The sequence below is a fragment of the Dermacentor andersoni genome, chromosome 5 (assembly GCF_023375885.2).
Source record: "Dermacentor andersoni chromosome 5, qqDerAnde1_hic_scaffold, whole genome shotgun sequence".
Taxonomy (NCBI): domain Eukaryota; kingdom Metazoa; phylum Arthropoda; class Arachnida; order Ixodida; family Ixodidae; genus Dermacentor; species Dermacentor andersoni.
In genome coordinates this window covers 65,387,468-65,411,648 of record NC_092818.1, presented here as the reverse complement: position 1 = coordinate 65,411,648, position 24,181 = coordinate 65,387,468, and the positions used below count along the sequence as shown (strand labels likewise).

The 24,181-nt window shown below is 44.8% G+C and overlaps 1 protein-coding gene across 2 annotated transcripts in view; it reads right to left on the bottom strand.

Moving 5' to 3' along the window:
- The window catches only part of pav (kinesin family member pavarotti), a 62,360-nt gene that overhangs the window by 5,745 nt on the left and 32,434 nt on the right, over positions 1-24,181 (bottom strand). For both annotated transcript variants that reach the window (XR_008612523.2, XM_050178007.3), the window contains exons 15-21: positions 23,858-24,007; positions 19,695-19,805; positions 19,042-19,213; positions 8,464-8,525; positions 7,075-7,168; positions 3,651-3,793; positions 409-503 (exon numbers count right to left, since the gene is read on the bottom strand). Coding sequence is in view for 1 of the 2 variants with exons in the window: in XM_050178007.3 (XP_050033964.1) it covers positions 409-503; positions 3,651-3,793; positions 7,075-7,168; positions 8,464-8,525; positions 19,042-19,213; positions 19,695-19,805; positions 23,858-24,007 (827 nt within the window). In the remaining variant the exon portion in view is untranslated. The remainder of the gene's footprint in view (positions 1-408; positions 504-3,650; positions 3,794-7,074; positions 7,169-8,463; positions 8,526-19,041; positions 19,214-19,694; positions 19,806-23,857; positions 24,008-24,181) is intronic.

Below are 24,181 nucleotides of genomic sequence, written 5' to 3'. Positions count from 1 at the left end.
GAAATGGGAGAAGGGTTGTGCTGCAGGTCCTTCCAAATAGGAGTATAAAAAAATTAAACAGAATCTTCACACGAAAGCAGGCAGTCAAGTGTTAAAGCAGTGGCCCAGTTTAATAGAACATTTGATCTAAGTCTGAATAGGCTCTGGAGAGTTGAACTTTTCAAAGCCCACCTCTGGACAAACTGTTCTAAGCCATAATAAACTGCATAACAATTTGGCACACCTTGCTAGCATGCGCAATTCACTTTTGAGGTTCTTGAAATACTGGTGTGGGTTATGTGCTGTGAATCTCGGTATCTAAATGTTCAGCAGGTGTTGTACTTCAGACAGCAATATGTATGAACATACACTTGCACACACACACGTAAATGGTCATAAACACATTCATGTAGGCGCAGTTGAACAAACCTGAGCTGACTTGAAGTTGGCGACAAATGCTTCACTGTCTCCACCTCGCTGAAGACAACTTGGGCCCCACCGGTCATGGAAGGGATGACATCTCCCTAACGATTCAAACAAAAAGGAAACAGGCATTTTCACAAGCTGTTGCAGGCTACTAGGAGTGGTATCAGTGAAAAGCCAAGGTGTGATAAACAATTCACTCTGCCACTTAGCAGTTCACTACTAGTACCAGGAGTGCAATCAACTTTAGTCTGGAATAGTGAAGTGAATTGAGTAAATCATGCATGTCTAGCAGGAATTAGTTCTGCAAGAAGATGGCAGCAAACTTTAGCAAAATTATGTATCTTATACTGAAAGCTGAGAGATAGGAAAATTGCAGTACTATTTCCATCGTAATAAAGCAGCTTACACTGCTAACACTGCTTTCTAACATCACAGTACTCACATGAGCTACTTTTGCATTTTGTTCTTGCAAAATGAGACAGCACTGATAGGTAATGCATCGCAGAACCAAACTTTACTGTCAAAATTCCGTTAGCCTACTTTGGCAAGCTTGCGAGGATATAGAACCGCATGGCCGACAGCACAAAGTGCGCCGCATGCGTCGATCAGCAGTGGCAGTAAGTACTGCCGTGGAGCGATATTCTTGGTCAATTGCTTTCAGAGATACAATAATTTTTGCAAGGTTTTGCGTAGCTCGGCGCCGTACACTGAGCAACAGCGCTCCCCGCATGCAGCAGCATTTCTGCAGCACATGCTGTCACCCATAGGTCTGGTGCCGAGCGTGAAAGTGCCCATATCTCGTATACTCAAAGACAATCGATCGAGATCACAGCCCCTTTGCACAAATCCATGTCCAGTGCTGAATCCGCACGCAATGCCTGTCGGGTGGCACCAAAACCAGCATTCTTGAAGCAAGAAATGCGTATCGCCAGACGATCGCTCAATCACGCCCCGATGCGTGGCACTCCATACTCCGACTGCCACCTAAAGTGCCATAAACAATTCCACGTCGATGGGACGTAGATTTCCTGTTTTCGCTGCATTTTTCTCGCCGAGGCGCACATTACGCACTGCACTAGCTGTGCGGAAACCATCGTCGTCTGTCAGTAGCAACATGCGTACCGCTTCAAATGGGTGATCAACTAACAAGATGGCGTCCATGACATGTTTCCAATGCACGCGATCGCTTCTGCCACTAGGTTGTTTTTGTAAACAAAAATGGCAGTGCCCACGCAAGTGTAATGTGGTGGTATTTTAGGCAATTTCAGTGCAAAGCGGTCTCATTTGAGCACATTTTGGAGCCTGCTAGCCTTGCGCGAGTAGGTAATAAGCGTGGTTACGTTCCGGAAAATTTCGTTGATGCAGGATTGTAGTACAGCGACATTCTGTTGTCGAGAGGTACGAATGCATTGAATCCTATGGGCATTCGCCAGGGATACGAAAACATTTCGTTGTCCCGAGAACTTTGTAGACACAGGATTTCATTATTGCGGGTTTTAACTGTACTTCATACCGTAGCAAGTGAGATGTACTTCCGTTTCATCTGCTTGTTCCCATATCATGCAGTCCCGCCTGATCATGCTCTGTGATCTGTTTGCATTTGCCTCCATGTTTGTGTAGCACTGACTTACACCGCTAGTCAGGTGTTCTCGTGCATAGCGCACGAGAACACCTGGCATACGAGACAAACGCAACAGCTCGCGCAAGAGACCGTGAGCAAATAATGACTATCTCAAGAAACCCTAGATTATATAGCTATTAGAGTTCGGTCGGCCTCTGTTTAAGTTCCAGAGTATGAATATTCGCTGCACTTGGAGACTGTACTGTCGTCTGCCTGTAGCGATAGCCATGACAATGGTCAAAATACAGACTGACCAGGTCACACACAAGCATATGTGCATGCGTACAGCAACGCATTTACCAGCTCTTCTGGTCGCGTGTGGCAAAAAATTGCAGTTTTGCCCAAAAGGCGAAGCACTGATTGTGACAAAAAATTATTAGACAACTATACGAAGTAAGGATAGTAGTTTTATTGGCTGTATAAACATGTAAATATTCGCTTACTTACTAAATTAACAAGCATGATGCCCCATGCACGCAAGCGAACATGAACACATCTCACTTGATGACTGCAGAGACTCGCTGCCAAAACACTGGAGTGAGGAAGCGTGGCAGCAGCAGCGAGCGAATTGATCTTCTTGCTGCCTCTCGCTTCAACTTGAACCAAGTGGCAAAAACACAGCACACACAAAGCTATCAGGATTCGGCACGCTCTCTGTCCCCATCGCAGATCGCATTCAAGCTAGGGCCCGCACGGCCACGCCATACGCAATAGCCGCCAGAGAATACCCCTCCCCCTTCCTCTCCCCTGGGTGCCTTGTGCACGATAAAGGCGCGCTTCCTCCCTGCTTTTCTCCCTTGTGTGAGGCGAGATTGAGCCGTCATCGTTGGCTCACTCTCGCACGCTTTCACTGGCATTAGCATGCATTCACTGGCATAACATTGGCACGCAGCAACAATGTTATCGCCTTTGGACTTTATATGGAACATCACGGCGACAGCACTAATGTGCCTGGAGTGTCCACATAATTTCTATCGCAATAAAACTTATTTTCTGGTAAATTCGATATTTCTGACTCCATTTATTCAGACCTGTTAGGCAGTCTGCCCCAATTCCATATGATTGTTGAACGATTGCATTGCACCTTTGAATATTGCACTTGATATTGTGCGCAGTACAGCATGCAATACAGTCGGCAACTGGTAATGCAGCACGCTTCCAGTGGCACTTTTGAGTGTTCTGCATTGAATTATTTACCAAAGTCACGTGCCATAACCGATGACGTTACAGCCATTTGTAGCAATGCCGACACATCTTCAGTGACGTTATTGTTCTTTCAGGAAAAAAAGCAAGCCTTTCTTCTTGGAAGGCTGCATAAGCTGCTGTTTCAATTTTCAGCAGTTTTCAGTGTGCACCCTTTCAGACAAATTGCCTGTGCATGGTCTATACTACACTTGTCTCCAACACCCAAAACTTACAAAGGGCGCTTTATTCTCAACTAGAATATCAGCTACATTATTTTGTTCTCTAATCCACGTTGCCCTCTTCTTGGCCCTTGATGTTGCACCTACCACTTTCAATTTTGTTCCTTGTCATACGGTCCTTAGTTTCTTTGTTATGCTCAAAGGAAACATGAGCTCGATAGCAGTAGGCTTAGAGTGGCGGGGGTTGCACTGTCCCTTACTTTGTAGAGCTGTTCTTCCACGTCACCACCTGCGTCCTGTTCCTGGTGCAAGAGCGCGTACTTGGACGCCCCCTTGGTGACATCCTTCACACCCAGCTTGCCCACCGACTTCTTTTTCTTCATCACCGGCTGCATCACCGAGCCTGAACCCAAAGATTGCTCAATTAGTCAACCAGAGAAGACTTGGCACAAGCACGACAAAACACAACACTGCTTTCAAAGAAAGCGATTTTGATCACCATAATTTCTTCTGCCAACACTGCTGCAAGTCATGACAGAGACAAGAAAGACTGCGGGCCTTGTTTATAGGTGTGTGCGCGTGTGTGTGCTTAGCGTGGAGCATCATCATTAAAAAAAATACACCTGCTTTTTTTTTCTAAGATACATCAGCAGCAACAAGTTTTACAGAAAACCTATCCCAGCAATCACCAATCACCTATATCTTGTGCCAGCAGACACCGTTCTATGCCGGCAAATCATGGCAATACTGCTTGTGGTGAACTTTCACATTTACAGCCACAGCTATCACAGAAGCCTTCTAACCACATTCGCAGCAGCTCTGGAGGGGCAGGACGTTTTAAATAATGCGTTACACTGAAGTCTGTTGCATAGTGCTTAAGTTTAACGAGATTAGTAAAGGACATTATCTGAGCGATCCCACTCAATCTTTCATTTCGCTGTACATCTTAAACGTGGTCTCTTTGTAGTTAAACTGCAGTGAAGATATCAATGTGGTTATACTATAACTTCGACTACCCAGTAATGATGGCTTTTCCTGGCCTGGAAGAAGAGCAAGAAAGGTACTCATCATGCTTCCGTTTGCACCCCCAATGTGAAGTTCTATGCTCATGCCCAAGCCTGTCACATTAGGTGTGACATACAGCTGTGAATGTTCAGTCCCTTAAAGTTGCTTGGCTGTGCCCATTTCCCACCTTTTTTCTACCATCTCTAGAAGCAGCCTCCATCTGACATAAACCACAAATCACACGAGTTATTCACGCCTTACAATGACTGTTTTCCATATAATGTTAATTTAAAAAATTAAAATAAAAAATTAGAAGCTAAAATTAAAAATTAATTTCTTATATAAAATTGAAATATTTAAATCGATAAGTCACTCTATATACATTTTCCCCCATGTTTACCTACATCGATATGTCATCCAATTTGTTTAGAAGAATGACATAACATTAAAGTTAGCTGACCTGCATAGACACACTCGTAAATCTAGACATGCATACGAGCTTCAGAATCTTGTCTTATAAATTTAATTTCTAATACAGTCCTCAAATAGAAAAATGTCCTCATTTAATATAGCCACACATAGTTAAGACTGGCTGGCATAACTGATGTTTCAATGCCCAATGAACACTTCCTGTGCTTTCTGAAAACTAAAAATTTTGAGCATTTTTGGATGCCACAATTAGAGTTCCAAAAACATTTGTCAGTCAAAACATTTTTTTTTCAAGTAATGAAAACTGAAAAAAAAAAAACTTGCTTTAGATTTCTGGTCTAAAAATATTTTCACCAGATCAGTGCTACACCATTCTGTCAATGCAGCCAAAGTGCATATTCGAGCAGAAAAGCAATGGAATGCCAAAATATTATGCTATCTCAACGAGTGTGACAGCAGCTTATAAAATGCGGCGACTTATGTCCACCACAATGTTAATCCTTTTCTATCCACTGTTGGCCAATGGTCATTAGTATGTGTGAGGTTTAAAAGTATTTTAATTGTGTAAAAGAATCATACTATTGGCCAAATTCACTTCTGGATTGTTCCTCCTCAATTAATTTAGTCAACAGTGTGGTAACGAACATATGACAGCAGCCTTAATCAGAGCAAAGGCTTTCTGTAGTTCATCATTCCCTCGTGCTTAGCGTAATGAAGCAAACGAGCTAAAATAGAACTATTACTACTATTTAGAGCAAAGAGTGGAAATTCAGGACTGTGTTAGCCTGCTATTTACTTTCCCAGTCAAATATTTAGTGACCTCAGTACTTATACAGTGGAACCTCATTGATGCAATCCCATTTACGTAGTACGATTTCCTGGCACCAATGATTCGAGAAAGCAAAAAATGACCCAATGCAGATAAGTTCCTGTTTTAGTGGTTCCCAGAAACGCAATCTTTCGACACCAACACTCAGTATATCGCCAAAATGTGATCACACGATAAGTTTTCCGGCTGCTAGATCCCATGTAAACAAGAAAAGTTGCAAGGCGCACGTGATCAAGAGCAGTAGGCACCTGCAACGACAGTTTCCCAGCAGTTATTGCCCACCCGTGTACTGTGAAAGTGCCAGGGTGCACTCGGTTTCTTAATTCGGTACCAGCGAATCTCCTCACAGATCGTCGCACGTCGCCATTCACAGCTACCGCCGTCAATCCACTGCGATAAGAATCTTCACCTATTTGTTTTACAGCACGTGTGGCGTAAAAAGCCTACAGCATGCTTTTAATAGGCTATAACCCAAACACGCAGTACCCTTCTGCGGGTGGCGCGAAGTGAGTGTCGTGTTTCGATTTGGCGGTATTGTGGTGATGTATTCCAGCATCGCCCACCAGCTCAATTTCATTTTGGTTTCCTATCACCGTCTTAAAATGACAACCCACATCTCATGCCGCCTGGGCCCTTCGAGTGCAATGCACATTGGCGTCTCGTGCCGCAACGATTCTTGCAGAGTGGACACGTCAGAACTTCCTACCGAAATGCTCCACGTCAAGAAGCTGCTGACCCAGGCTGAATTCAACGCAAGTTTGTTGAAGCCGCAAAAATGACAACGCGCGTCTCAGCCCGCTGGGGAACCACCAGATTGGCGCACATCGTCGTCTCATGCTGCAGCGATTTACACAATGCTTTGCATTACATAGATGACAGCTACAGTTGAGTCTGCCGAATTCGTTAGTGGCTTCGGATCATATATTGTCCCAGTTAGTAAATTTTTTTCTTTAGATTTTTTTTCAATGCGCATGAATGAAGTTCTACTGTAATAGAATAACAAACTTTAGCTGACAAGCTTAATTAACAAAAATTAAGTCCGACAGTCATGGCAACAACATTAGCATGTATGGTGTAGTGCGTTATAACTACAGTTGACATACCCTAACAATGTGGTAAAGTTACCACATTGTTTACCATAACAAAGGGTGGTGAAAACCTGTTTGCAAGCATAACAGTGGTACAACTCTTAACAAACAAGCTTCTGATTTAGGTGTGAAATTTTTCAGGAGGGCTCATCAGTGGCAGCTCAAAAATAGGCCCAAAAAGATTCCTGGACTTCACGCTCCTGTGAAAACACCAAGGCAAGTGCAGGAAATGTTCCTATTTTTAGCAATTGCACAACTCACAGATGTCGCGGCATGTGAACCAACAGTTCAAGTGGCATGCAAAGCAGTCAGAAGATGTATCAACGTTCTCACCGGTGTCGACAGTACCGGCCGGCTTGTGGTCCACCCACATCTCTGCACCAGAAGATCTGGACCGCCTGTGGCGCATCACTGGAGGCATGGTGGTCTGAAAGGTGCAAGATGCGTGCGAGGGATTTTTTAGTGAATGTGAGTGGAACCTAAGCGATCTGTGTCCACTTCCAATGTTGCCTCACAACATTGGAAGTTGCACTGCACAGTTCTTCTGAGAAAACTACTTATCAACAGTGTTGAATGCAAACAATTGCAGGGAAAAGCACGAAGCAAGGTCTGTGGCTACTTGGAGTATTATACAGGTTAAGCATGTTGTTTTTAAAACAATTGTTCATACAGAACATGAGACATGAGGTCTTGCGAAAGGCAGCAATTAATTTTGGGCACTGAAACTTTATATTGGTTGCAACAACTAAATGTCACCATGAATTACAAAATAAAAGAGGGCGTTACATGAATGGCCGCAAGTGCATGATGATGGGTGCTGTTCATGCTAGTCAAGAGTGGCTTTTTCATTTTGCAAAAATAATTAGTAAATAACTGTAATTTGTAAATATTTGGTAAGCTTACCCAACCAATACAATAATGCAAAAGTTGTAGAGGATGTTAACAAGCGATTGATAACAGCACTTAAAGCGACCAGGTCTTGTGCGGTATTTTTCTTTTCCAACAAAAAATGATCTACTTTGAAACTTTTGCATGTACCGAATTTTAGCGTGTATACCCTGCACCAAAATTTTAAAAAGTTATCAGTAAAGTGGGGGTGCGAGTTATATGGGAATTTCGCCTTGAAGTGTGGCGTCACGGCAACACTCGTCACGCTGCCGTGAAGCCACACCTCAAGGCAAGGTTCTCTGCCATTCAATGTTTCGATATCTCCTAGGGAACACCAACACGCAGGGTTGGGGAGAGGGTGAAGCTCCTTTCTACACTCTTTGATGGTTGCCAATTCTTCTCCTCTTTATGGGTAGCCATTTTACGTTTAGTAGTTAGTGAATATCGCAATCAATATTACATGGAGCATGAATTGAAAGTACCTAGATCACGGTGGTGGTCGTTCCCTGCTGAAACCAGATAGCTAACTGGAATGCCCAAAGGACTTGCATAGCCATTATAATCAGACATTTGATGGGCATCTCTTTGACATCCGGCAGATACTCTGAGATGGTCCACACATATCCATAACATGAAAAGATAAAGTCAGGTTGTCGTGCAATGGCTATCCGTGGTTACTTCACATAGTTTTACACGTTTGAATAAGCTTGCGCACAGTGCTATCACCAAACAAGTAAACAAAAGCAAATAAACTGCCAGAGTTCAGTTTGCATCCGAGTGGTGTCTGCAGAAACCTCTCTATGAATGCATGGGCTAGAAAGAAAATGTAATGACCTTTGGCGTGCCACAAAGCCTGGGCTCGGAAGTCGATGATAACATTCCGGTTGCCGATACTCCTGAAAAAGAGAAGAACACATGTAACAAATGAACAGTGCAACATTCTTATTCGTGATTCTGGATATCTCGCAACACTAGAAAACACAACGGCCCTCTTAGACGCAGCAGACTGATCACCACATTCAGACCACAAGGGCACCAAGGTAGCCCTAAACCATGCCACAACCCTGCTGTATTTGGGCTTGGGTTCAAGGCGACAAATGCAAGAAATGCCATTGCGGGACTTTCCAGCAAATTTTAGAGGAAAGTTGGGTATTGCATCTAGTCAGCCTCACTCCTATTTCAGAATATACTTGCTCTCACCTACTGGCCTCCTGACCCCAAGGACCAAGCCAGTAAGAGAAAAAATGGTACACACCTGTTAGAACTGCGTAATTTGAAGGTGCATAGTGGGAAGATCAAAATTTATTTCAACCACCTGCGGTTATTGAACTTGTCTGAAAACAAGGTACACGCGCGCTCTCAAATTCTGCCATGAATCAGTGTGGGGCCGCACTTGCTGAAAATATAACCGGCGACATTATGCTCAGCAGCAGAACGTTATAGACACTAAGCTGCTGCAGTAGATTTTCTTGCCATAAAAGGGAAAAATGTGTGACCCACCCAAATGTGGCAATAAGATACAAATGAATCCCATACAGGTTTTTGAGAAAGAAAGCTCTTGCAGTATTTTTATTATTACTACATAAAAAAAAGATGACGCCATATTTCTTACCATACTTGCCTATCAGCCCACTAATGAGTGCACAGCCCTCCCATTCCGTTACACTGACAACCACCGGAACTTTGTCTTTCAGCCTTATGTCACCCGCTTCTCGATTATGTTTTCATATATTTTCTCCGTGCATATTTCATAGCTTATTGACTCGTAGCTTATGTCCGTATTGTTCAATGCATGTTCATTGGAGGTCCCATTTGCAGTTTTTACTTTGGGATCTCCTCCTGCAAATTACTGTCACCATGGGGGGGACCCTCCAATACAACGGTCTAAAAAAAATATATATATATATATATTTACAGTCAAGAAAAATTCATCTCTTTCCATTCAAAATAATTCCAGTCGGCAACAATACACTTGTTTGACCTTTGCTGCCACTGTTGGAAGTATCTCTGGAACATCTCAACCTTGACGCTGTTGAGTACCTCCTGTGAAGCTGCTTTCAATGTTGTCCATGGTTGAAGTTTCTTTTTGTTTCGTTTTTTAAATTGCAGGGAGATGCGGTGAATAGGGCAAGTGGGGAATGATGGCCCATCCATTATCATCAGCCACATGTCCGCTGCAGGACGAAGGCCTCTTCATGTCAATTACTCCTCTTGCATTCCAAATTAGGAAATTCGACTGCAAATTTCCTAATTTAATCCCCACACCTAGTTTTTTGCCATCCTCGACTGTGCTACCGTTCCCTTGGTACCCCTTCTGGCCCACTGGTTATCTACCCTACATATTACGTGGCCTGCCAATATTTTTTTTTTCTTATTGTCAACTAGAATATCGGCTATCCCCGTTCACTCACTGAACACCGCTCTTTGCCATCCCTCAATGTTACGACCAACATTTTTCCTTCCACTGCCTTTGTGCTGTCCTTAACTTGTTCTCGAGCTCAGAGTTTCCACCCCATGTTAGCACCGGTAGGATGCAATGATTGTACACTTTTCTTTTCAATGACAGTGGTAAGCTTTCAGTCAGGATTTGGTAATGCCTGCCGTATGCACTTCAACCCATTTTTTTCTTCTGAAAATTTCCTTCTCATGATCAGGGTCCTCCGAGTAATTGACCTAGATAAACATACTCCTGTACAGACTCTAGAGGCTGACTGGCTATTGTAAATTCTTGTTCCATTGTCAGGCTATTGAAAATTCTTGTTCCATTGTCAGGCTATTGAACATTACCTTTGTCTTCTGCATATTAATCTTCAACCCCACTCTTACACTTTTCGGTTAAAGTCCTCAATCATTTGTTGTTCCGAGTGTTGCTGAAAACGGCCCATCCATGGGAGGCTACATACTGCATCACAGACAATGCCACATGTACTGAACTGTTATGATGGAGAAGTCAATCAACCTTTCTTAGTTGGCCTCAAGACTTCCAAGAGAGATTCTTAACTGACCAGGACAAACATTTAGTGCATGATTCCACGAACATCAGAAGAAAAAAAGAAAGGCCATTGTCTTCACACTTGAACGTGCTTGGTAGTGTTTTTTTGCTTGTTTGTTTCTGCGAACATGCAGGTTTCCACTGGCTCGAAGCGTATTCTATCTCAGGGTCCAAGCCATAGCACTAAGACCCATTGGCGCTCATCCGCCGACGCTTCGTCCCCGACTAGGCCTCGCTCCTTCGGTCAGCTCGCAGCCATGCCCACCTCTGCGTGTTTTTTCACCTTGACTTGGTCAGTGGCCGCAATTTCTTCATCAGCACTAAGTCTCGTCACCCGTGATGATCTTCGAAAGTCTGGGTTACTTTCAACGCAATTTTTCATCTCCTGGCACAAAATCAAATGCATGTTTCCTCGGTCCTGCGTAAGCAGGTGGGTAACAAACCTTGCAGTAACAATGGAAAGTATCATATTGGATATAATAATTGCGGTAGCCTCTCGGATACTTGTTGTACGAGTATCTTGTATCACATCATGATCCAATTGCACAGTATCTTTGCCGAGACCTGGGTGATGGGCAACTCTATATGTACAACATGCTTGGGGATGGGAAAAGCCCAAGCATTGATCTTGCAGCACTAAGTTGCTACTTCTCTAACCACTGGCTTAAAGGCATGACACCCAAGCACATGATCTTCAACAACTGACAAAAATATTACCCTCTCCCCACTTCTCCCAAATGGCCTTCGCAGTTTCATAGAGGAGAAATTAACACCGCTCATTCCAGCTCATCTTGAACAAGGCATATTACCAAGAATGTTTGAATCATTTGACGAGAAAACAATGAGGAATGTCGCTGCACTATTAACAAGGCCTTTGAAGATACTGGCCCGATTTGGAGCTGTTGTCAGCAGAGTTTCAGCGTGGAGTTACAATATGCAACTTGTTACTGCAAGGTTTGTCACCCGCATGCTTACGCGTGACCTAGGAAACACTCATTTGATGCTGCACATTTTGGCAGATTAAAAGACATTTAGAAAATTTAAATCGTGGGTTGGCTCCACCAGAAACTGCCGCCATTCCTAAATCTCACCGCACTGCCCAAGCATGCAGGCAGCCATTTCTCGATAGTGACGGCGTTGAGGCGGTCTCTCCTTTCTTGCTGGATGAGGCCGCGGATGCATTTCGCGTCCACCTGTTGTGCAGCCTGCATCGCGCAGTGACGTACACATGGCATGTTATCTTGACAGCCTTGAAATCTGCAATGCTGTCAGTTAAGGCTGCTTCACAAATTCAGTTTCAAGCTTTCTACAACGTACTGACGGTGTTGCATCCAATGCACACGGTTTAGTAAAGCGCATACACGAACTTGGTTCATGATAGTTGCTAGTTACTGTATATGCTCCCCATGGGCGCAGAGTTGCGCAAGTCTGCCATGCCGCACGAGAAATGAACCCAAGTTTTGAGAGAAAGCCGTAGGTGACGTTGTGATGAGCTTCTCTCCTATGAACATGAACAACTGTGGTCGACCTGCTCTCGGGGTGTCTATCAAGTTGACATTTCCAAATTCCCAGAGTTTTCCAGGTTTTCCGTTTGCAATATTCCCCAAACGGCAGAGAGTTTTATGTTAAGATGGACTGACACCATGTCGCCTAATGCTGTCACCCTGTAATAAGCATGTTAAAAAATAATAAGAAAACTTAATCCAGTTAGAATAGGAAGAACTATTTATTTTATTCAAAAGAAAAAACAGAAGGGAGGGGTTAGTAAAGTGCACAGCGAATAAAACATCTTCGATAAAAATGGTAAAGCCGATTGAAAATTGAATCGAACATTCTCAAATACGAAAAGGAGATGCATACAGAAAGAAATATTTTTGAAAATGAGCTATTTCTATTAACTGATTGCAAGCTCACTGGTATGAGGCCCCAACTTTGTCACAAGTGAGATTCTCTCTCAGCAGCTGGAAAGTAATCCTCAACTGTCCTGACATACTCTCAGCCTGCGCACAACGCCTTAGTGTCGTGTTTCACTGCTTTCAAGAGTTCATTTTGGTTTGGATAAGTGACACCTGCATCTCAGTGTCAGCCAACACTGTTTTTCTAGCTCAAGCTGCTTCAAAGAGGCGGCGGCACGGTTCCTTTCCTCTTCATTCCTCAATGTGCAGGTCCTTTCTGCTCTCGCCCTCCTTCTGCCGCACGTTCGCCACACAGACCATTTGAAGCATCCTCTTGGTCAGTTGTAGTCAACATTTGATTTTTCAGACTCCCTAGGGCCCGCGAAAACGCCCGAAAATTCGGGCAGTTGGAAAAAAAATGGATGCATGTCTTTTAGTGCCCTTAAGGGCTCGAATCGCCACAGGCACATCCGAAAAAGTTCTAAAGGCCAGCCAGTACACTTACTAGGCATATCGTTGCTCGTACTGAGACAGGAGATGGCGTGTGCACGCGTGTATAATTAAGGAATACATACTGTACCCAGTGACAATTGCCCCTCCCCATGCTTGTCATGCTTCGCTGCAATACTTTCGCGAATGCTTGACCGCGTAACACTGCTGTACTGAGGCGAAGCTGACTTTCTGGAACCAGCCTTATGCAATGTTTTGTGCTTTCCGAGCTTCAAAGCCAATCGCGAAGACCACACAGGCGGAGTCGGTGCCACTGCTGACAGCGACGAATTCCTTCAATGAAAAACACCGCACAAAAGGGGCAGGCAGATTAATAGCGAACGTCGGAGCAGCTAGGCTTAGCGTTGCCGCGATGGTGGCTACACGGCTGTCAGCACATCTGCGTGAGAGCGCCGGGTTCGAGGCAGCGAGGTAATCAAAATGGAGATTCCTCTCAGTTACTCGAGCCAGCATTATCGCGTCATTCGTTCCCTTTCAATAAAATTACAGCTCATTTTGGCTGATAAGGAAAACTCCGGGAATTTGTGTTTGAGTATTTCCAGACTATTCAAAACCCCTGAGAATTCCCGGCCCGGTTGGTAGACACCCTGGCTGTGCCTTCATGGTCTAACTGCCTTGGCACAGAATTGAGGACTATTTTATTACAAGGTTGCGAATACTACGAGGTATGGTTAGATTCTTATGAACAAATATCCTGTTGCATGTACCGAGACGTCACCTAGCCCTGGATCTCGTCTAGCACACAGCCTGGTGACATTCGCTGAAATAGATGCAAACCAGCAGCCCTGAATGAGTGTAAAATACCAAAGGAGTGTTTATCATGCAATTTTTGTGCCACCAACCCACCCACCCCCCTCCAAGAAAGACTCATCTCAGATGCAGTCATCTAGACATTGGTCATAGAAGGAAAGTTGCAAACTGAGACGGTGCGGGGGCTCTGCCATCGCCAACTTTGTTAATCTGTGCATTAGTGGTGGGTTCTCCGTGCTGTGTGGTTGCTTTTGGAACCACGCAATTGCTTTTGATGAATAGATCAAGCAGTAAATGGGAGAACAGATGTGCAACTCTGGCTCCCTAAGAGGTGCCATATAGAACAGTAAAACCTCATTAATTCAGCCCCCATTAATATGGAAATTCGATTATTACGGACGCACCGTCTGGTCCCGTCAAACATGCACATAACCCTATGGCACGAAACTCCCGTTAATTCGGACATATTTGGTCATACTTCGGTTCATTCGGACAGTTTGCGGAGCTTAGAGGCACGTGAGGCATATAGGATCGGGTGGCGCTAGGGGGTGTTCAAATCGTGCCACCAGCGATTGTGTCTCCAATTAGCGTGCGCCGATCTCAAAGGCCATGCTTGCATGTGTCGAAAGTCCGGAAATACGTCAAGGCCGCCATGTTTATTTTATTGCTACATAATAGACAAACCTACGTCTCAAAAAACATGGCGGCAATGACGTACTTCTGGCTTTGCAGTCGCTTTTGGTGCTTGGCACTACCTCTGCATCGCTATGGTTATCAGCGCGGTAGTTATTTGTCTATGCTAGCAACCCTAGTCTATACATAATGTTTTTTCTTTGTATTTTTGTCGGCCATTTCTGACGTTGGCTTTTGCTTGTGCAGTTTTTATTGTTGTCGTTTTTATTGTGTTTATCGGTTTGCGTCAGGTGCGTGAGCGAACACGGCAGAACTTTTCGTTGTGTGGGTGTTAAATTTTGTTTGCGCTTTTCTTTCCGTTTATACTTTGTTTTTTCTTGACATCGTGCGTGTACACGTTCATTGCCGCGCTCTCGTACCCCACCGAAGCGGGCGAAGTACGACGCAAAGGATTTGGCAGCGAAAGTAGGAATATTGAAAGCCGTGAAGGCAGGGGTGCCTCGGCATGGCCATAATGAATAAATTCAATGTGAAGAGAAGCACGTTCAACATGTACGTGAAAGGCCGATACAGAAGACAAGTGCTTGAGCGCACGTTGCTCTGTATGGAGGCAAAGAAAAAATATGACGTAACTCTGCTCAGAGCAGTGCACATGATGGCACATGTGTGGAGCAACACGTCGCCCACAGTAATTGCGAACTGCTTCCGACACAGCAGCTTTGTCTGTGACGGTGATTCTTTGGAAGCCGGGGATGCGGATGTTAACCAAAATGCTGAGGAAGATGACAGTTGCTTCGACAGACTTCTGCCTTTGGACGTGCCGCTGGACGAATACATCCACATCGATCGGGACGTTGCCGGTCGCCTCAACGACAACGAAATACCTTATTTACCCGAATGCAACGCAAGTTTTTTTAACCAAAAATAGAAGTGAGAAGTTGCCCCCCGCATTACATTTCAATACTTGACATAAAAATGCTAAGAAAGGCACCGAACGCTCATTATTAAGCTCGCTTAATGTGCCGCATTTACGTGCGTGTCGATTGACCTGCTCCTTCAAAGTCGCGCGCTCCAAATTCAGCGGTCAACGGCCAGGGTGAGTCGCGAACGCGGTGCAAACGCGAAAAAGGCAGAGCAAATGACACCAATGAGAGCGCGCCAGCGATGAGTCACCAATGGCCTCCTTCCCAATTGACTTCAGAGCGCAGGCCCGAAAGTGGAGAACACTCACTCGGACAGTCAAATTTTGGTTAAATTAGTGGCGCTTCACCACCGAGCAAAGATTCCTTGTATTCCGGCTTGCTGACATCGTATAATACGAGCAATAAATGCCCTTTTGTACGCTTGAACTACCCAGAGTCTTTCACCTTTGCTGCGAAGAGCATTTCAACCAAAGAAAGGTTACCATTGTAGGAACACAACACCAGGAATGAGATTCATTAATTTACCACAAGGCCGCAGGCAAAACCGGAGGATTCACGGAAAGAGAACAGTTGAACCCCAATATAACAAAGTAGGCAAAATCAGCTATTTGCTTTGTTAGTGAAATTTTGTTGTACTGAAATTAGACACTTCATGCAAATAAGTACAGTCGCCGATTGATTTTTCTTACACAGAAAGGGGCCGCAGAATTATCCGAATTATCGGGCATTCGAAAACAGCAAATTTGGATGAGAAAACTGATGAATTTGGGAGTCTGCGACGAATTACGGTTTCATGCCAAATCGACAATGTCGTCACATAGGCGGTACAAATTAAGTGAAGCCAGCCACACTTTCGCTTGCACTGATCCTGCGGCTGATAGAGCCGCCCGCACTGGGACAACGCAGTCGTGAAAAGCGCTGGCAGTGGGGAGCGAATGCTTTGTCTGCCTCTTGCTCTGACAAGTTACCGAAACTCGAGATTACGCAACCTCCAATATTGACACGTGTACTTATCTTTATCGGGCGACCACGTTTCGCCACCTAACAAATGTAATCGCACAGCGCGGGACGCGTCTGCATGTATCCGAAGTTACTGGAAAGTTATCGATACTTCTACCCAGCTATCTGTTGTCGCCGAACTTTGTGTTATCTGATTTCATCGTGTGACGCGAATGGTGTAGAATTTTGTGGAAGGTACGCGGGTCCGAACGATTAGTCTGGAACATTCGACGACTGCTGTATAAAAGCGGACGTGCTTGACCCGCTGATCAGATTTCCGACGATCGCCGACCGTGTTCGCCGCTATCGTTGTGCTACAAGTGTAGCCTGTTTCTGTGGGCACAGGTTCGCCCAATAAAAGCTAGTTTTGTATTCCACCGTATTGCTGCTTTTCTTCACCGTCACTACCACGTGACAATATTAAAAGCGCGAGAAGGTAGTTTACGCGATGCCACGCCATCTCGGCACGCCCAGTGTTTGCACACGCAGCAGATTACCTCTAAAGAAGGGGGCACAGCTGCACTCGGCCACGCTTACAGCCATGCGCAGCCATGACCACAACGCACGGCAGAAATCGCGGCGCAAGCCAACTTACTCGCTCTTGTCGCGCCGTGCGAGATTTGAGCTGCGTTTGTAAGCAGCCGCTTGTAATTCAGTCATTTGACCACCTGCATCTGCGGAAGTTTCCATTTATTGTCTCGGCATTCCTTTCTGGCGGAGTTAAATTTCGTTATATTGAAATCTCATACTTACACCATTTCGTTATATTAAAGTTGGTTATATCGAGATTTAACTGTATGTGCACCTGCAATTCAGCCACCCTGCTGCTTCTCAAGAGCGATCCCGCAACAGTACCTGCTATGATGTCTTGATGTCTGTTGGTTACCAATGCGGGAAACCCAAATTACTTTGCAAGAAATTATGAAGCACGCAACGAGCAGTGCTCCACATGAATTCGAACTCTGGACTCCGAAAGTGCCATCAGAGATTTTGCCTCTCGGACACTACGCTGATGTTACAGAAGAGAAGAATGCTGCATCTAAATAGCACGGTTGTGCTGCTAGTTGCTATAATTTGCTAATGTCTATAGCTTACCTATACACTAGAAGCAAGGTGAAGGAATCGAAATGAAGTCAGTGGTACATTGCGAAAGACAGGGAGAAAAAGTCATGTCTTTGCCACCGGGGAGTACCATCCCCATGAAAGATGATACTGACTAGTTAACACTGAAATTTTTCTGAAGAGCAATGAGTCCATTAACATTTACACCAACTGATAGCAGACGAAACAATTCAAGACTTGCTGCGTACATAGTCATGCACCAGCTATCGCGTCACTTTTGCATTAGGGGTAGAACAGCAACTCTCGATTCACATGGAGGACAGACTTAGCAGCTCCACCATCAGTGGCATGCAAGGCTTAAAATTTCAGTGGCAGCTTATTGCCATTTTATTTTCTCCGAGCAAGTAAGCGACTATACATGCCAAGAAGTCAGTCAGTTCAGACGTCTCACAGTAACCATTTCCATATACTTCGCACATGCGAGTATCCAGCAATAAAAGTTTGATGCAGGCATTTCAGCTTAAAAACAGCTCTAAAAGTGAAATAAATGAAGGAACCTTAACCCAGTGGCTCAACAATGAAATGCTCACAAGCACTTCATCGTGCTAAATTATACAGTTGCAAAGGCCCAAGACGAAACTGCTACATAACATTCCATACAGAAGGCAGCACTTGTCTTTTTATAGTGCATAGAAATTGTTCTGATGCAGGTACTAAGCTTTTTTTTTTTTATGTAACAGCACAGAATTATTGTTTTACCAGTGCTAAATTACACAAATACAGCAGCGCATGCTAAAATAGGCAAAATTTCTATTCAGCTTGTTTCACAACGACACCAAGCCAACAGCCACTATGCAAACTAGGTCTCTGAATGAAGGTCATTTTTTGTCCTGCTTGTCTGGCATGCCAAGAAAAGCTAAACATGTTCACATTGACAATGTACACGTTGTGCAATAAAATTACATGCGCACCCAAAAAGTTCCCATTCTGCTGACATGCGCAGGCAAATACCTCAAAATACCGTCAATGCATGCACGCAATTTTTAAGTCGCTTGAAGTCACAAGAGCATGCCTAGGTTAAGAAAAAAAAAATAAATAAATGGGGGTGATCACCCATTTCATGAATGCATTGTTACATTTGCAGCACATTGATAAAAAGCCTTACAAGAAAATGCAGTGAAAGCACGTTCAATACTACATGATGATAAAATGGCTCACACAAACATAATACAGAGGCAGGCAGGGGTTTAAATATATTGCACGCATTAAACGAAGGACTCAATAAAATCAGTGGACATGATTGGTGCCTAAATCAATGCCACCGGAGTAAAATCACTAGACTAACAGTTGTAACAGAAACTGCAGATATGTACAACATGTGAAGCAGCTGCACATGCACGTTCAAACAAAGGATGTCAAAGCAATAAATCTTCTGCTGCAGCGACAGCTCATTAACTAAAAAAGAAGAAGAAAAAGCATGCAGAGGTGAGCAGGCACAAATCTGTGTAACACAGGAATTCCTCGATTGGCTCAAGCAGTCAACTGCCCAATCACACAAGCAGCAGCCATGCATTCCCAGCGAACCCGCAAGCAGCTCCACCGATGTTTGACTAAAAGCAGTGCGACTCTCCAGCAGATCAGGACTCACTGGCAGCAGCAGAGCGGGTCATCACGCCGCTCTCCGCTGGTGCGGGAGGTGCAGACGGCTCGGGCGCGTCCCAGTCTGCCCCGTTGAGCACTTCACGCAGGATGCGGAACTTCTCATGGTTCACGCTAAGCTTGGCCTCCAGCTCGGCCTGCTTGTCGGCAAGCAGCTGGTTCTGCGAGTGGTACATTTATACACCGAAACACCACTTGAACACACTACAGTCATCTCGACCAATGTCTGAAGTATTTCCCTACAAGATTCAATTGTATTTCAGTGTGGAAAAAAGTTGCATGAACCACACCCGCGCCCACAAGCTGGAATTAGTGTTTCTGCATGTGGAAATTATTGATCAAATAAGGTTCGACGCCCTAAGGCAATGCTGGGACTACAAGGGAGGCCATAGTGGATAGGATTTCAGATTCATTTCAACTACTTTTGATTCTTTGTGCATATACACTATATCATAATTGATCACATGACCCTACACTCAACAGCAGGTTGTTGTAGCCACTGCAGCAAGTAAGGAACATACCTAACAGCACAAATGAATACTTGGCAGGTTGCTTAAATAGAACAGTAGAACACAGTAGCTTCTACGAACAGTTAAGATGTCTCTAATGCAGGAACAACACGGGATTGCACAAGCACCCTACCATGGCCCGCTTCATCCTCTCCCTCTCCAGCTGGATCTGCTCCTGCATCCGGTGATGCATCTGGACTTTCTCCATGGCCTCCTTGTTCAGCTGCATCTGCTTTTCATCCAGCTGCACACAGAGAGGACAGCGTTGATCATATCACCAGTGCTACCAAACAGCAGAAGCATGTTTGCCAGTAGCGTAGTTAAGGACAGAAATGTACGTATGCTCTCGACCGTGACCCAACTCTTGTGTGCACCAGTGAAAATCTGGCATCTGAAAAATCTGCCCATGACTGACAGTTTTGCCACGAGAAAATGTCAAGTTGGTAGACACCCTGTACATTTCCAAATTCCCTGAGCTTTCCAGGTTTTCCCCAAGTGCCTTTGCAAGATTCCCTGAGTAACACAGAACTTTGTTTTATGTCAAGACGGGCTGACACCATGTCGCCCGATGGTGTCACTCTGTAGTAAGCATGTTAAATTGAAGACTTGATCCAGTTTGAATAGTAAGGAGGAGTGCTTATTTCACTCAAAAAGAAAGCAGAAGGGAGGGTTTAGTAAAATGCACAGCAAAAATATATATATATCTTCGAAAAAATGGTAAGACCCATTGTTGAACATTCTCAAGTACGAACAAAAAGGAGATGTGTACAGAAGCAAATATTTTCGAAGATAAGCTACATCAACTGATAGCAAGCTCATTGGTGTGAGACCCAAACTTTGTCACAAGAGAGATTCTCTCAACAGCTGGTAACCTCAACTGTCCCAACATACTCCCACAGCCAGCGCTCAACGCCTCAGTGTCATGTTTCACTGCTTTAAAGAGTTTACCATAAAAAACCCACGTGTAATACGAGGTTTTCTTCCTATTATTAGTGTCCCAAATTTTTGGTTTGTACTATATGCAGATCCGAACAAAAATTTCAGTCGAATTTAGGCTAGAAATATTGGTTTTGTTATTGCTGCATGGCTATGGCTTGGCTTACTTTTTGTTGCGAGACTACAGCATCGTTTATTGTTGAGTGTGCACCTTGGCAGCACACGTGCAAAACACGCTACGCGAAGTGCATCTTTTTTATTCCACATTGAAGGACGAAGATGTCCTGACTCCGAAAACAGTACTGTGCTGCTTTCAAGAGGAAGGTTATTTTGGCCACACACGAGATTGGCAACAGTGTGGCCGGGAGGCAGTTTCGCGTCACTGAGGCAAGCATTCGCAGATGACGTCGACTGAAGGAAGCCCTTTTCGCGTGCAGCGGAACGCGAAGAAGCTTTCGCGGACCAAAGAGTGGGACATTCCCTGAAATCAAACTCGCCCTGACGGAATTCATACGCCAACAGCGAGCTGCGCATCTAGCCGTGAGCGTGGAGCTTATGCAGGCAAAAGCTAAGGAGCTTGCAAGAGAAAAAGGGCTACTGAGCTCCGCCTTCAAAGCTAGCAAGCACTGGATTTTTTGCTACATCTGCCGTGCTGGATTTTCCTTACGTCGATTTCGCAAAAGCTGCCCAAATTATTCAAAGAGTTGCTTGTGGCTTTTCAGCGACAGGCTATTTCGCTGCGCAATCCAAGAACTTCCAGCTAGGGCAAATCGGCAATGCTGACTAAATGCCGGTTTATCTGGACATGCCATCGCCCCTCACCGTGCATGAAAAGGACTCTAAACAAGTTTATGTCCAGTCCACTGGCAATGAGAAAACGCAAGTTACCGTCATGTTATCGTGCACGGCAGACGGAAACAAGCTAATGCCCTATGTCGTCTTCAAGCGCAAGACAGTGCCTAAAGGTGAGGAGCTGCCAAAAAATGTGGTCGTGATATGCCATGAGAAAGGCTGGATGAATGAGACTCTTGTGCTCGACTGGATAAAGTCCATCTGGTGTAGGCGGCCCAGCGCACTGTTGTAGTTCCCGCTCATCCTCGCGCTGGATGCATTTCGTTGCCATTTGGCTGGTTCAGTGAAGAGGCTGTTGCGCAAATCTGGCAGTGAACTCAGCTGCAGCCTTTAGGTGTTTGCGTGAACAAGCTGTTCAAGGACGCGGTGTTTCACAGATTGGATTTGTACTACACGCGGGTTTTTATGATATTTTGGTTTGTATTAGGGACACCTGCATCTCGGCGTCAGCCAACACTGTTTCTTGAGCTAAAGCTCCTTCAAAGAAGCGGCAGCATGCTTCCTTTCCCGTTCATTCCTCAGTGCATAGGTCCTTTCTGTCCTCATCCTTCTTCCGCCGTGTGTTGACCCTACGGACTATTTGAAGCATCCTCTTGGAGAGTTGTACAGTCATCGTCCAATATTTTGGACTCCATAAGAGCCGTGAAAACGTCCGAAAAATCAGGCAGTTGGAAAAAAATGAATGCATGGCTTTTATTGTCCTCAAGGGCTGAACTCACCGCAGATGCATCTGAAAAAGCTTTGAAGGCCTGCCGATACACTTATTTGGTATAGTGGTGCTCATACTGCGACAGGAGACAGCGGGTGAACACATGTATAATTACAGAATACATACTGCTACAGCTACCAGCGGATCTGCGTGAAAGAGCGTTGTTCGAGGCGGCGAGGTAATTGAAATGGCGGCGGCGGTGGCATTGATTAATGCCATTTCGGATCTGCGGTCAGGGAAAAGCCTGGAAAATCAGACGGCAAAGGGTTCTTGCACCCGAAATTTTAGATGTTCTTATCCATAGGCTCTATGGGGTACGTGGCGGTGCCGCGAAGCCGTCCGAACTATCGGGCATTAGGAAAGTGTCATTGACTGTACACCGGCAACTCCTCCAGCTAACAACACAGCACGTCAAAGATGATTTATTACGATTCCTCTCTATTACTCGAGCTAGTATTACCGTGACTTTCGTTCCCTTTCAACGAAATTTCAGCTAATTTTCCCTGACAGAAGCACAAATTCCCAGAGTATTTCCTGACTATTCAAAATCCCCGAGAACTCCCGGTTGGTAGACACCCTGAATACAGTAAAACCTTGTTACTACGAACACCACATTAACAAACTTTTCAGATTACTGAACTTTTCAGAAATCTCCTGCCGACTTCAAATGGTCTAAATGTAAAAATATTTCAGCACTATGAACTTCAGAATACAGAACTTTTCAGAATAAGGATCGTTATTTAGTTTCAGTGTTATGTTAACGACGCCTTGGTACTACAAATAATTATTCAGAAATCAGCGATTCTTACATTTTCATGTATTCATCACGGCAGCCGAAACAGTAGGCTAGCGCAGGCAGCAGACACCGTGGTGCACGTGTTCGGAAAACCCGAGATGGCGCTCAATAATTAAAAAAAAAAAAAAAGATGACCAAGAACTTTCTTTTATATATTCATGCAGAAGTGACGACGCATTGGGTTTTCCGAGCGCATGTTCCGTCTAGGCAAGTGTCACCTAGCGACGAAGGCAAGTCTTTTCCTTGTCTTTTCTACGCATGCCTCTTCCTTTCACGCTTTTTGCTACTGCCATACTAGCTACGCACGTGGAGGAATGTAACCTCTGTACTTGCGGCGATTCCATAGGATCCCTTTCAGATAGTGCCGTTTACGCACCCCTGCATTTTGGCACAGTTCATGTGTCCACCTCGTGCAAGACAGCTGCAGTGTCCACAGCAAGGAATGCGAGAACAAACAAACAAGAAACATTGCGCTTCAGAAGTGACATGGAGCCTCCTTTTTGTCAGTAATTTTCTCAGCGTCAGCATCTGCTTTGCGCACATCACTCTCATGAGACGGTGCTTCAGTGGTGTGCAGGGACAGAATCTATGGAAAATAGCAACAGCGCGGGCCGAGAGCCAATGGCGACATTTTCGTGGATAGCTCAAATGGTGACAACTTGTGAACTGATGGACGAAATCGTTAATTTTGCGGCTTTCACTTGAACGACCCTTCAGAATAACGAACAATTTTCGGCAGTCCTGCATGATTCGTTATACCGTGGTTTGACTGTATAATATATAAAAAAAATTTCCGACAGAGGGGCTGTGAGCACTGCTAGCATGAAATCAAGGCGAGGACTGGCACCTGTGGTTTGCTACAGTTTGGGCAGCATCCGGGCACCTCCTGCAGTGTTTCCATTTGTTCACCCGTTCTCTATGGTAGTGCACTTATGACAGTCCTCTCGTATACTTTTCAGATGTTTCCACAAAGACATATAAAACAAATGTCCACGTCACTGACCATGTTCTCCACAGTCTTCTTCTGGCGAAACATGCCTTCCAGCTCCAGGTTGAGGGCTTGGACGGACTGCTCTGCGTTGGACAGTTTCTTCTCGAGCAGAATCACCTGCTGCTCCCGAGCCTTGAGGTCCATCCGCAGTACCTTGTGCTCCTGTGCAGAAAAAAAGACAGCAGAGCAAAACTCATCAGTGCACGGCAAGGGCCCGCACTCAGCCATCTGCACCTCGAGCGCCTTGGACTGGCTCACGTCATCACAAATTTCTCCTTACTATGCGAGGCTCTGAAGAAACATGAATAGATACGACCAAAAGAACTGAAAATATAA